Genomic DNA, 13755 nt, shown 5'->3' on the forward strand with positions numbered 1-13755 from the left:
GGTTTTTGTCCTCTCTTAGCTTCTCTGAAGCAAGAGTCTGCTTTCAACAGTTGTCTTCAAACTGTCTCTTATCTGCTGCTCCTGTGCTTTCTTTATTTTTTTTTTTTATTTTTTTTTTTTTTAGGCTTTCCAGGTTCTGCTGATAATCAAGATGAGGCAGTAGACATAGTCATGGAAATAGACAGAAGAAATCAGACAAATCAGTGGTCAGTATCCATGGCCTCTGATTCTATCTTGACCATGAAACAGAAATGTTCAACACATACCTGCTAAACAGCTTATGAAAGCATGGGCTCAATAAAGGAATGTAAACAGCAATAACCAGACGTAGAAAAAGGCATTCGAACTGTAACTTGTTCTTTTAGGTTCATTTGATAAAGACAAAATCTACACTGAAATCCTTGCTTGGCGAGCTCAGTTTCTCTCACTCTCTGGTAATTCCCTTAACTGTCCAACATAAATTTTAACAACATACTTTAAAGTCTTTCTAGTTAAAGGTCAATAGTGAACCTCATTGTAACACTTTACAAAATGCATTCCTTCCTTCCATACCTCGTCAAAATTTATTTCTTCAAAGTACTGATAACTGGACTGGTAACTTGACAATTGGAGCCACAGTGATGATTAATGTCATGTCTAAAATGACTTAACTAAAATAATTCCAGAGTGCCACTAATGGAGAGCACACAGAAATGAAACGTGGCACTTTCAATGCTACCTTCTGCAAGAACAGACAGGTCTTCAAAGCATGAGAGTTCAAATGGGGGCCCTTTAAATAGGTAGATTATTAATAACAAATGTATTCAATGGGAGACCTATAGGCAAAGATAGTCAGTGATTAAGCAGCCTACATACACCTCACAGCTCTTCCTCCAAATATAAGAGAAAACCTATTTTAAAAGTCTCAAGTATTTTCAATGGTTTCTGAATTACCTGTGGGAAGCTCTGACTTAGTTGTATAGAGTTTGATATATGTGTCCACCATCAAATCCAGATCATGTTTTATATCAAAATTTATGTTAAGCAAAGCCAAGTTACTTGACCTTTGGTCTGTCAAAGTGTTCCTCAGGTATGCTTTGAGACGCTTTCGTCCATTTTCATAGCGTTCATTCTCAACCTTCATCACAGGAAGAATGCATAAGACCTTCAACAAAGCATAAACATTAGGAAAAAACTTGATGTCAGGCAGATGGAGGGCTTCATAAATGGTGGATGGAAGCTCTATATCTTTCCCTCTGTGTTTCCACTTGATTCTCCAACAATGAAGCTCGGCTGAGAGTGTGTCAGGATTGGGTAAGTCACTTCTGTACATGTCAGCATGGTGTTCCTCCGACGTATTGAATTTGAGCTGTCCCATGACAGAGGGTACCAGAGATAAGCATTTAAGAGCTTTGAGGTGCTGTTCTGAGAATATATCTTTAAGTTCCTGAATAATGTGCTCCACTGTTGGAACACTTAGGGTTTCTTTATAGTAACTCTCAGAGGTTAACTGAGACTCCAGGTTACCTTGCTGAGCTCTGCGGAATTTGCCAGGGAGTTTCATGTGAATATCAAGTTTGGTTGCCAAATTTGTGGCTTCCTCAAACCAAAATTCATGATAAACTTCAATGTTTTCCATCACTTCATTTAGTGAATGTAGCACTGCAGTCAAGCTGCTGGCTGCAAAGAAGACATCAGAGGTTTGCCCCTGGAGATTTTTCCCAAAGGCTCTTGTAAAAGATAGGACATTCTTAAGAACAACAATGGTAACAATGAAATCAAAATCTGTTACTGCACTACAGAGTACAAATGCTCGGCCAGCTATGCAGTTATTCCATCTAATATTTGTGTCACTATTTATACCATCTAAACATAAAACAAGTGCTTGCAGGAGTTCCACTAAAATTTCAAAAGCATCATGCCTTCCTGTCCATTGAGAATGGCAAATTTCCTTCAGTTCATTACCCCTTTCTTCATTACTCTGAAAAAGGACTGAAATTACATGGTCAAGTTCTAAAAGTAGTTGTGGTGATCGATGGAAAAAAGAAGAAACTTCCTCAATCGTTCCCAATGCAACAGATACTCCCGTAACAGGCACCGATTTTGCTAACCACATATTTAAGGCACAGGAAGAGCAGAGTGTATAGATAGCTTGGGGATATTTCTCTAGAAGTCTCGAAGCAACAACTTTCATCTTGGAAGAAAATCCACTGGACACAATGTAAGCCTGTCCACGACAGTACTCCATGTTCAGCCCCCACTTCTCAGTTATTGTAGTGTGAAATTTCACAGCCAAAATTTCTGCATCAGCTTCATAAGGCAGGAAGCCCACAAATTCCTCTCTCAGGTTATGTGATTCATCCACAAACCTCACCAACACTGGCAGGTGCTCTTCCCCTGCTATGTCCACCACATCATCAGTGATAATGGAAAAGAAGTGTGAGTCTCTCACTTCCCTGAGAGTTTCCTCCCTAATGCAGCTCTCACATATCTCTAGCATCTGTTTCTGCTGTGTTTTCGAACAGAACAACGTGTTAACTGCTGTTGTCTCAAAGCGCTTTCTCAGAACCTCTTCACCAGAATTTATTCGGCACTCCAGCAATGCTTGAAAGTTATCAGGCGTAAAGAGACCTTCTGGGAGTTCATCAGCCTCATGCCCATCCAAAGGTATGTTTTGTTTTCCCATAAGAATCAAAATTTCAAATAAAGATTTTAGGTATTCTTTGTTTTCCTTTTCTTCAAGGGTTAAAGGTAAAATATCTTCATCCTGTTCTTCACCCCCTTCTTCTATATTTGGGTTCTGAGCACTGCTGTTGTTTGTTTCTTTATGTTTTTGTTCCTGTTCAGAAGTTTCATCAATTTTTTTCTGTTTCAATGTCCTGATTTCATCTTCACTCAATTCTTTTATTCGTTTTCTGTGTCTACTATGTGGATTGTTCAAATGACTGGTAAGATCAAATATTGTTGGTATAGCATTATCTCGAAGAACTGTCCTATAAGGACTAGTTCTACAGATCATAGAGGTCTCAAAGTGTTTGGCACATAACCGATAATGTTTATTTAGCTGATCAGGTGTTTTATCTTCTAAGTCTGCTCTCCTACAATTCTCCACCCACTTCTGGCATCTGGCCGGGTCCTGCGGAAACCTGAAGAAGGCCAGGTCGGACTGCGTGCTCTTCCGTGTGCAGTTGGGGGCAGCGCAGAAGTTCGGCATCGTCGCCCACCCGCCGGCCGGCCCAGTCCTCCCCTCCCCGCCTCCTCAGGGCAGCCCGCCAGCCCGTCGGGGCCGGCTCGGCAAGGCCGACGCGCCGAGGGGAGGGGCGGGCGGGCCTGTGCTTTCTTTAAAGTGTCCCTTTTGGCTGTAGCTCCTCTTCAAAATGTCACTCACAGCTGCACTGAGTTCTTCCTGTTTGTCAGCCCATTTATATGGATCCACTGATCAAGGCCCACCCTGAATGGGTGGGGCCACACCTCCATAGAAATATCTCATCAGAGTTATCACCTACAGTTGGGTGGGGTGCATTTCCATGCAAACAACCTAATCCAAATGTTCCAACTTAATCCCCACTAATATGTCTGCCCCACAAGATTGCATCAAAGTATATGGCTTTTTCTGGGGGACATAATACATTCAAACCAGCACACAGGGTAAAACTGTATTTTAGCTGGGTCAGAGACGAAACTTTCTCAGGCTGGTTTGTAGGGTTAGCACAGTTCACCAGACAAGCTCTGTGTTCTCTGGGTAGACCAGCCTCTAAACTTTTATGTCTCAATGTTCAGGAAAATTTTTAACTCAAATAGTCAGGGACTCAACTGATATAGATATGCTTGATTTGCATAGGGCCTCAGGGTAAAGTGAGGGAGAGATATTTTCTTACAAGTACTGATCTGTTGGCTGGAAGTCCCTGGAGTCCCTGGAGATACTGGACTGGAAAGACAGAGAGAAACAGAGAAAGAGAGAGAATAGGGTCATGAGAGAAAAGCATGAGCCAGGCGAGCAGAAAAGTAAGGCTGTTAGAGAGAACAGATGGTCTGAGGTTTGAGTCTGTTTCTGTTCATCTCCCAACCTATGTACCAATTAAAATGCCTCTGTTTCCTCTAAGCACCTGTGGTCTCTAGAAGGAAAGGGCTTTGGCAGAAAGAAAAACATATGTCACGAGGGTCTGAGACATCTGAGAAAACAGCTTAGGAGCTGCTTCCCAGCTAGTTAGGGAAGGACATGAGCCCCTGAAGACAGTGGTCTGGAGAAGGTGAGCAGAGGTGTGGGCTGTACCTATGTTCCATAAAGCGGCATTACTCAACAGAACACAAGGACAGTGCATTAGTCACGGTTCTCTAGGGAAACAGAACCAATAGGGTACACACAATATACTTGTTATAGAAAGACTGATAGATACAGATATAGATATATAAAAAAAGTTATTTTAAGGAATTGGCTTATGTGTTTTGGGGACTGGCATGTATGAAATTTGTAGGGCAGATCATCAGGCTGGAAACTCAGGATTTTATGCTGCTGCCTCAAGGTAGAATTTCTTCCTTTCCCAGAAACCGCAGTATTTTCTAAGACCTTCAACTGATTGGATGAGGCCCACCCAATTAAAGTCAATTGCTTGTAGATGTTGACCACATTTACAAAATACCTTCACAGTAACACCTAGATTAATTTTCGATTAAATAACTGGGTACCATAGCGTAACCAAGTTGATAAATAAGACTGACATCACGGATAGAATACAAGCAGACCAAAGAAATGCAGAGCTGTAGGTGGCATTGTATGAAATTGTATGAAACACCCACCATGTCCATCCTCTGGGGACTTCTGAAGAGAACAATGAGGGTAACTATTGATCTTGGGTTACCTAACTTCTCTGAGAAGGAAAATGAGGGTAATAATAACATTGCCTACTTATTACCTACTATTTAGGATTGCTGTAAGGATTACATCATATAACACACTGGAAAACAAACAAACATATCAGTTGTTAAATGGATGAGAATGTTAATTTACTAATTAAAATGAGGATCATTTACACTTACTCCAATACTGGTCCTGCTGTTCTAAGAACCTACGAGGCCCACTCCTGCCTCGCTGTATTTGAATATGCTGTTCTCTTTACCTGGAATGCTCTTCCCCTAGATATTTCCAGGGATGGTTCTCTTATCTTCCTAAAGTTATTAACTCAAATGTCATTTTCTCAGTGAAGCCTTTCCTGATCATCCTGGAACACCTTATCCCACCACCCTACTTTATTTTTCTCTGTAGCATCTAGTATTATTTAACGTCCTATATTTTACTTATTTATTTTCTTTTTCCCTCACTAGTATGTAAGTTCCATGAAGTATGGAAATTTTTTTGTGTTTTGTTCACTGCTATGTCCTTAGTCCCTTTAAGAATGCCTGGCACAGAGTAGACAATTTAAATATTTGTTGAATAGATGAAAGGTGTTCATCCAGAACATCCCATTCCTGTTACTAGGCACATGGGAAGTCTCTGAACAAAAGGATATCTTTTTGCTAATCTCAGTGGCTCTCAAAAAGCACCTGGAGTCTCTACTAGCACTTCAAAATATTTAATTCCATCATTCATTCATTCACTTATTCATTCATTCATTATTCATATTTATAGAACCCATACCACGTAAGGGACACTAGCCTAGCGCTGGGCATAGAGTAGTGAATTTTCATGGAATTTTTATTCTAGTTGAGACAGGGGTGGCATTTTGGGAGTGAGAGGATAACAGGAGAACCATATTTCTGATCACTATCATTTCACCATGTTAAGTCACTCCTAAAAACATAAGGCCCTCTGGTTATCTATATTCTCCCATATTCTTCTCCTCATACTGCTTTGTGCCCCCACCCCCCTTGACCTAGTACATTAACAAAATATTGAATCTCTGGCTTTTCCTTGCAGTAGGAAATGTCCAGACAATTACTGATTTTGGCCAAGATCCAAATTCAAAATCATAGTCAGCTCTGGACACCTGATTGAGCTAATTATGTAAATGGCAAAGTGCAAGGGCAATGGAGATGCCATGATAAAGAGGTTTGCCATTGAACAAGTGGTTTCATTTCTCTTTGGGTAAAGGATGAAAGGCTTTAGACACAAGGAAAATAATTTTGTTTCCTGCAGACACTCATCCATTAAATGTTTAATAACTTAATGAGATCCAACTTTATGATTAGCAGAATGTGAGACCTTGTATGGATACAAGTATAAGATTCAGACTCCATCCCATAGCAAATGGCACCTCCTTTATGGAGACTAGACAGAAACATATTATGAAGATAAATAACACTATAAAGACTGTGCTTCCACCTCATCCACTCCCCCATGCCACCCCAACTCTCCCAGTATAGTTGTTTTGTTTTGACTCCCTGACCACACTGGATCCTATGATTATAATCAACCATACTCTTGTCTGCACCCTTGACTTTCTTCCACTTTCACCATTTCTATTATTCAAACCAGGATTTTCTTTTTTCTTGTTTCCAGATTGCATAGTTGCTAGAGAAAATTACATTACCTCATCACCTATGTAGGTGCTGTATAACCTTTAGTAGGTTTCCGTTTAATGTCTGCAGGCGATCTGCATATAGCGCCTTCTCACTGAAAAGTGAGAAAGGAAATTTTACTCCTGTTGGAAGCCAGAGTTGTGGAAGAATTGGGTAAAGTCCAGTCACTAAGAATGAACGTGTTACTGACAAGCAATTTACACTAGATGAGGAGACAAGGTTTCAATTCATAACCTAAGGTCATTTTTACAAATGCAGCAAAAACAGGGAGAGGCCCTTATGCATTTGAGAGAAATGTGTGCTGGAAATCAGTTTGGCCAAACGGAAGAGAATGCTCGCAGATGCAGTGACAGTGGTGGTGTCACTCTGAGGCCCTCGCTTCAAGTCAAGGGAGTAAAGCATTAGCTAGTATTTCCCAAATTCCAGATGACCGACCCAGATAGGCACAGATTTGTCTCAAAGTAAAATATATCATTTTGGGGAGTTAAAACAACGACAACAAAAATCCCAGCGAGGCTTTTCATTCAGATAGCCGCAACGCTCAGCCGCATACTCATTTCAGTGCTTAAGAAATCTCGCGATATTTCGTGCCCTCCCCACCCCAACGGCGGGAAAATTCAGGAAGTAACGACACGCTACGCGAACGTCACCTGTTGGAAGTGACGTGCCTATCCCAGAAGTCTTAGAGGAGAAGCGCGTTTAAGTATTTTGTTGGGTAGCGAGTGTGAATCATTTAGGCAACGTGGTCTGAGGTTTTGCGTCGTGGTGTGCGCGATTGTTCTCTGCCAGCTGCGGCCCAGCGGGCCTTTGGTAGGTTACACAGTTGGTCATTTCCCGCTGGTATCGGAGCTCCTGGCTGGCCGCGCTGCACCCTGACGGCCTTACCATGTTGGTGCTGTTTGAAACGTCCGTTGGCTACGCCATCTTTAAGGTAAGTGGGAGATTGAGTTGTTGGGGGAGTGGGGAGAATGTTGATGTTGAACAGGCAAAGGAAGGGAAAGAGCTGAGGAAAGGACGAGACTGCTCAGATTTGCCTGGTTGTCTTTTATGTCCCCGGGCTCTGAAAGGAAGGGAAAGGGTTTAGGCCGGGAGAACGCATGTTTCAGTGAACACGTGGTCCCGCCGGTTGTGGCTCCCAGTTCTGTGTTAGAAAATTTGGCCAAGTTGGAGAGGTTGGCAGGAGCCGTATTATCAGAGCTTTGCAGGTTTTGATAAGGAGTTCAAATTTTATTGAGTGTTTTGAGGCATCGTTGAAAGGTTTTAAGCACAGGAATGACCTGGCCTAATTGATCTTTTAAAAAGGTTACTTTCCTATTTGGAGAATAGAGTACAGGGAGGCAAGAAAGGAAGCAGGGACGTTTTTGCATTAATGTAGACAAGATAAAATGGTTTGGATTAAGCTTGGAATGGAGGGAAACATATCGAGAGAAATTTTGAATATGAAACTGACAGGATTAGCGACTAGGTTGTGTGGATTTTTGGTTTAAATAAGTGAGTGCATGGTGATGCCATTTACCGAGATGGGAAAGTTGGAAGAGAAACAAAGGGTTTTTTGTTTGTTTGTTTTTTGTTATTTGTTTTTAAGCGGGGGACTAAATAGTTCCGGTTTTAGCTTTGTAAAGTCTGCGATGCTTTTTAGATGTAGAAGTTCAGTTGTCCTAGATTGGGAAGTTCAGTTTGGGGCTTTATGGGAGAAATCTGGGCTGGTAATATCAGTTGAGAATGGGTTGTTTTAATAGAGAAAGTTTTGAATTAATTTACAAGCTCACCAGGAATGATTGAACAATACAACATTGGTAAAATAGAATGCCATTAATACGTAAGGAAGAATGAGGTAGAGTATCTTCTAAGTGCCAGACGCTCTTCTAGGCTCTGATAATATATCAACGAACAACAAAGCTTGCACGTTTATTCTAGATTTATATATGCTGCTATAAAGCAGAGTTCTAGATTATATATATATATATATAGTACAATTCCAGTTATGACTTAACTGTTTGTATTTATGTATGTTTTATGGATGCAGAAAGTCTAAGCTTCACTTTTGACATCTGAAAACAAACTTCTGTTTGCTCTTGTTGCATCGAATACTTGTTATTTTTAAGGAAGCCAATAAAATAAGAATTAAAAGTCAAAAGGTAACTTTGCTTATTTTTCCGCTCATTGGAATTATCTTCAGTTGCATTTTTAGTAATTTTAAGAGCCCCAGAACATGTCTATTTTGTTTTTCCCTGGCTTTTTGAAATCTCTTCTAAATTCTGAAATACGGTTCTGAATATGCCCAATATGTCAAAGTGTTTGATCAGATTTTAAACCGTTGCATTGCTTAAACTATTTTTATGCATACTCATCTGAATTGGGTGCTAAGAGGAGCAACTGCACAGTCAACTAGTTGTCTGCAGAGCTAGGAAGGAATTGGCCTACTAATTAAGAGTCTGGTTTCTGGACTTATGTCATAAAATATTCAACTCTGTGTATTTGCTTTCTATTAATGAAGAATATCCTGCCCCATAAAAGTAAGTCTTGAATATTCTGTTGCAGTTTTCATTGCTACATATCTCAAATTATACTGCAAAATTTTTAAAATTTTGATTTGTGTAATCAAAACAAAATTTGATTTGATTTGTGTATTAGAGAAATAACTAGTCAGGCTCAAGTATATTGAAATATTGGTATGCATATAATTATTTGGAATTCATAGCACTTATTTGACTGAATAAAATAAACGTGCAAATTGTTCTGGAATTAGTGGTGATGGTTGCACAATTTTGAATATACTAAAAACCTCTGAAGTGTAAATTAAAGGGTATATGTGCATATGGTCTGTGGATTGTGTCTCAATTAGAAATACTAATATCATGTAAATATTCCTAGAGACAAAATGTAGATGAGGGGTAACCAGGAGATGGGAAAGGGGGGAGGGCAAGTTGTTGCTTGGTGAATGCAGAGTGCTTGTTTGGAAAGTTTTAAAAAAATTTTAAGATGTTATATTTCAGAATTTACTGTACAAGGTTATTAGCTCCCTTTCATGGTCTTGGACAGTGCTGGAGTATAAAATTATTTTTGGTTGCATAAAATTCATGGTTTGATGAGAAGGCTTTAAGACGTTTCTTCAAACACTTGATTTGCAGTAAGGAATACATTCTAGAACACGCCCCAGTAGAAACAGACTGACCAAGTATACACATAACGCATGTATTCATATATACAGAGTGATTAAAACAGAATTGAACACTTACGAAAATTTATTACTTGGTAATAAGGTTATATATATATCATGCAAAGTCAAAATTAATATGTAAAGAAACTTACAATTATTTCTAGAATATTACAGAGACTCAATCTTGGGTCCCTCACGGTGTAAGTCTAAATACATGCTTTAGTCTTATTGATTCCAGACCTTTTGTAAAAGCTGTGCTGTCCAGTAGGGTAGCTGCTATCCAAATGTGGCTATCGAGCCCTTTAAATGTGGCTAGTGTGGCTGAGGAAATGAATTTTTAATTTTAAGTAATTTCACTTTAAATAGCCACATTTAAATATTTCACATTAAATATTTCACATTAAATAGCTCCACTGCTGTGGAGCATGGCATCATGTGTTCCTTCGTTTCTCCAAGACTTACAGGAAGAGATTCTTGATGTGTATACCAGATGTTTGTACATAAATGATTACTGAGCAATTAATTCATTTTTTCCAGCTTTATTGAGGTATAATTTACATAATATGTAATTCACCCATCACATATGTACAGTTTGGTATGTTTTAATAAATTTGATATAGTTGCAAAAGCATCTCCACAATTCCAATTTAATACACCTCCATCATCCCCAAAGGTTAACCTCCTCCTCATTTGCAAGTCAGTCTGAGCCCTAGGCAATCAGTGATGAACTTTCTGCCAGTATAGTTTTGTCTTTTCTGGAAATTTTATGTAAATGGAATAATGTAGTTTTTTTGTGTCTGACCTTTGTTAATATGACTTTTAATGTCACCACTATGCAGTGCAATCATTTACTGCTCCATCCTTATGATTCCTTTATAGTTTTTCCAGTTTGGTTTATTTTGACCAACTTAAAATTCAGGATCTGTAAATATATCTAATTCAGTTGTATGTGAGGCAAAATGTAAATAACACAACAAATCCTTAAAATTATCTTGCACACTCACCTGACAAAACTGATGTGCATTTTGCAATCTCATGTTTTTTCATGTTTTATCCCAAAAATCCATACTAGACTATAACTGGGTAATAAATGTTACTGTGTAAATGTTTTGTGATGATATGAATATGATGAATTGGTGTTATCAGTAAGAGATGTAGTTTTTGTTTTATTTTTTTGTTTTTTAATTAAATTCAGTTTTATTGAAATACGTTCACATACCATACAATCATCCATGGTGTACAATCAACTGTTCACAGTACCATCATATAGTTATGCATTCATCACCCCAATCTATTTTTGAACATTTTCCATACCTCAGAAAGAATCAGAATAAGAATAAAAAATAAAAGTAAAAAAGAACACCCAAATCATCCCCCCATCCCACCCTATTTTTCATTTAGTTTTTGTCCCCGTTTTTCTACTCATCCATCCATACACTAGATAAAGGGAGTGCGATCCACAAGGTTTTCACAATCACACTGTCACCCCTTGTAAGCTACATTGTTATACAATTGTCTTCAAGAGACCAAACTAATGGGTTGGAGTTTGATAGTTTCAGGTATTTACTTCTAGCTGTTCCTATACATTAAAACCTAAAAGGTGCATAAGAATGTCCACCTAAGTGACCTCTCGATTCATTTGAAATCTTTCAGCCACTGAAACTTTATTTCGTTTCATTTTGCATCCCCCTTTTGGTCAAGAAGATAGTCTCAATTCCACGATGCTGGGTCCAGATTCATCCCCAGGAGTGATATCCTGTATTGCCAGGGAGATTTACACCCCTGGGAGTAAGGTCCCACGTCGGGGGGGGGGGGGCAGTGAGTTCACCTGCCCAGGTGGCTCAGTTAGAGAGAGAAAGAGGGCCACATCTAAGCAACAAAGAGGGTACTCAGGGGGAGACTCTTAGGCACAATTATATGCAAGTTTACCCAAGAGATATAGTTTTTAGTTTATCATTGGATTTTTTTCATAAAAATAAATGCATAATATCTATACATACTATATTTCATCAAATTTTAGACTCCATTATGTTACAGTGTCAATTAAATTGACCTGTCATCAATTGTAAAACTCCCAATTTCAGATGTTAAATATGGAGAGGGAAAAAAGTGCATTTTAGGATCAATATACCCTATCCTATACTTGTAAAGTTGACTTTGATCATATAGAGTATTGATGAGGGTGGAAAAATAAGAACTTTTATTCACTGTTGATTTAACTACAGAATCTCTTGAGGCCAATTTGAAGGCATCTGTCAAAGTAACATATTCATGTCATATATGATCCGTTTGCTCCACTTCCAGGAATATGTCCTACAGAAGTCCAACATGTATTCATGGATACTTTCTGAAGCATTGTAATAAGAAAAAATTAAAAACAACCTAAACATCTGTCAGAGCACAAATGGTAGTACATCCATATAATACAATACCGAGCAATTTAAACCAACACTACCAGGAACCTATGCCAAGTCCATAATATGCTAAGAATAGTATGATTCCTAAAAGTATGCATAAATAACATGTTGCATAGACTTAAAAAAAAAAGTCTTGAAGAATATATATTTAAATGTTAGTGACTGTACTTCATAGGTTAAAGTGCCTTTTTTTTCCTTTTACATTTAAAAATTTCTAACATTAGGTGTCTTATAATAATTTCATGTAAGGATGATCATAGCAGTAAATAACAGGGTATATTCTATTGAACATGGGCAAATTAGGTAGCCTTTTGATGATGTTCTGTGAATGTTATGCATTGCTGATGGTTGTGAAGGACTAGACGCTCCTTAAAAATAGGTTATCGAAAAGTTCCTAACTAGATCTGAATTCCATTTGACTTGTTAATGGGCATCTTGGATGACTATTTGACCAAAAATTTATGGTGGATAAAAAAGAAACTAGTTCGTGGTTTCATTTCAGAGAGAGAATTAGCTTCCATTACCCTCATTTTTCATGTGCAGTTGTACCTAAAGAGTGTGGTTATGTATGTCTATGTTGTACCATTTAAATTTTATTCAAATATTTATTGCAGGTTCTGAATGAAAAGAAACTTCAAGAAGTTGATAGTCTGTGGAAAGAATTTGAAACTCCAGAGAAAGCAAATAAAATGTAAGTAATATTGAAACAAAATTTAGCAGTTAATATGTAGGTTTATTTTTTAACATGCTTTTTTCTGATTTATATAGTATTGTATTTGTAATTGATTTTTATTTTGAAATCTGGTTCAAAACCAAATTGATATAAAAAGAAAAGAAAAAGAAAAAAGTAACAAGAATAAAAACCCAGATCAATATGGTCCTAATTATTATAGATGTTTTATTTGAAATATAGGGCATCACAACTAATTTGTATTAATTACAAGCTAGGTTGGGTAGCATCCCAGAATTATTTTGTAAGATTTTTGAAAGCACAAGTTGGTTTTCTTTTTTTTTCCGCAAATTGATTTTCAATAAAGTATAAATTTCTGTTAAGAGTGATAATTGTCAAAAGCCTGGAATGCTGATTAGTTCAACTTTTAGTTTCTTTTAGTGATATTCAGATGTGTTTGAACTTTTCATAGGATATTCATTCTTTATGACTTCTACTTCCCAGCTTCCTCTGGAGTAATAAAATAACTAGCCAGTAAAGCCTGGAAAGATATACCTGAGTTCCCCAAGATCTCTGAATGACAAAGTAGATAAAATATAACTTTGGGACTCAGCTTAAGGAACGAGAATTGGCTTTTCCTCAAGATTTAGAGTCAGGATGGCTATTTCACCATCTATGAATCACTATGTGAAATAACCTTTTTTGTGAATGTGATCCTAAGAACTTAACTGATCATCTTGATCCCTGTGGATTTGGATGGATCTCTGTATCTCTGTACAATTATGTTTGTGGATGCCAAAAGGGCATTTGATAATTCATCTACTTATACTAATAAAAATGCTGAGGAGTAGAAGGAAATTACTTAAAATTTGTCAACCCCAGAGGAATAGCGTACTAAGCAATTAAGAGAAACAAAATACAGAGATGGTTGTTGTATTTCTGGTGGCCAAATACCTAAATTTGAAACAACTTAAATGTCCATCAGTACTGGAATGGTTGAAAAAATGTAGTAC

The 13755-nt window shown here is 38.0% G+C and overlaps 2 protein-coding genes across 3 annotated transcripts in view; one reads left to right on the top strand and one right to left on the bottom strand.

The window, feature by feature from the left end:
* Positions 1-618: 618 nt before the first annotated feature.
* Positions 619-3193, bottom strand: LOC119544235 (52 kDa repressor of the inhibitor of the protein kinase-like). The gene has a single exon (XM_037849529.1). It carries the CDS (start codon positions 3191-3193, stop codon positions 905-907), a length of 2289 nt encoding a protein of 762 aa, XP_037705457.1. The 3' UTR covers positions 619-904.
* A 3981-nt stretch (positions 3194-7174) lies between these two features.
* The window catches only part of NOP58 (NOP58 ribonucleoprotein), a 34509-nt gene continuing 27928 nt past the window's right edge, over positions 7175-13755 (top strand). The window contains exons 1-2 of one of the 2 annotated variants that reach the window (XM_037850001.1): positions 7175-7426; positions 12687-12763. In XM_037850001.1, the coding sequence (XP_037705929.1) occupies positions 7382-7426; positions 12687-12763 (122 nt within the window). In that variant the 5' untranslated portion in view covers positions 7175-7381. Of the gene's footprint in view, positions 7427-12686; positions 12764-13755 lie in introns of those variants that run through there. The other variant, XM_037850002.1, reaches the window with a different exon arrangement.

Source organism: Choloepus didactylus, chromosome 9 (genome assembly GCF_015220235.1).
Source record: "Choloepus didactylus isolate mChoDid1 chromosome 9, mChoDid1.pri, whole genome shotgun sequence".
Taxonomy (NCBI): domain Eukaryota; kingdom Metazoa; phylum Chordata; class Mammalia; order Pilosa; family Megalonychidae; genus Choloepus; species Choloepus didactylus.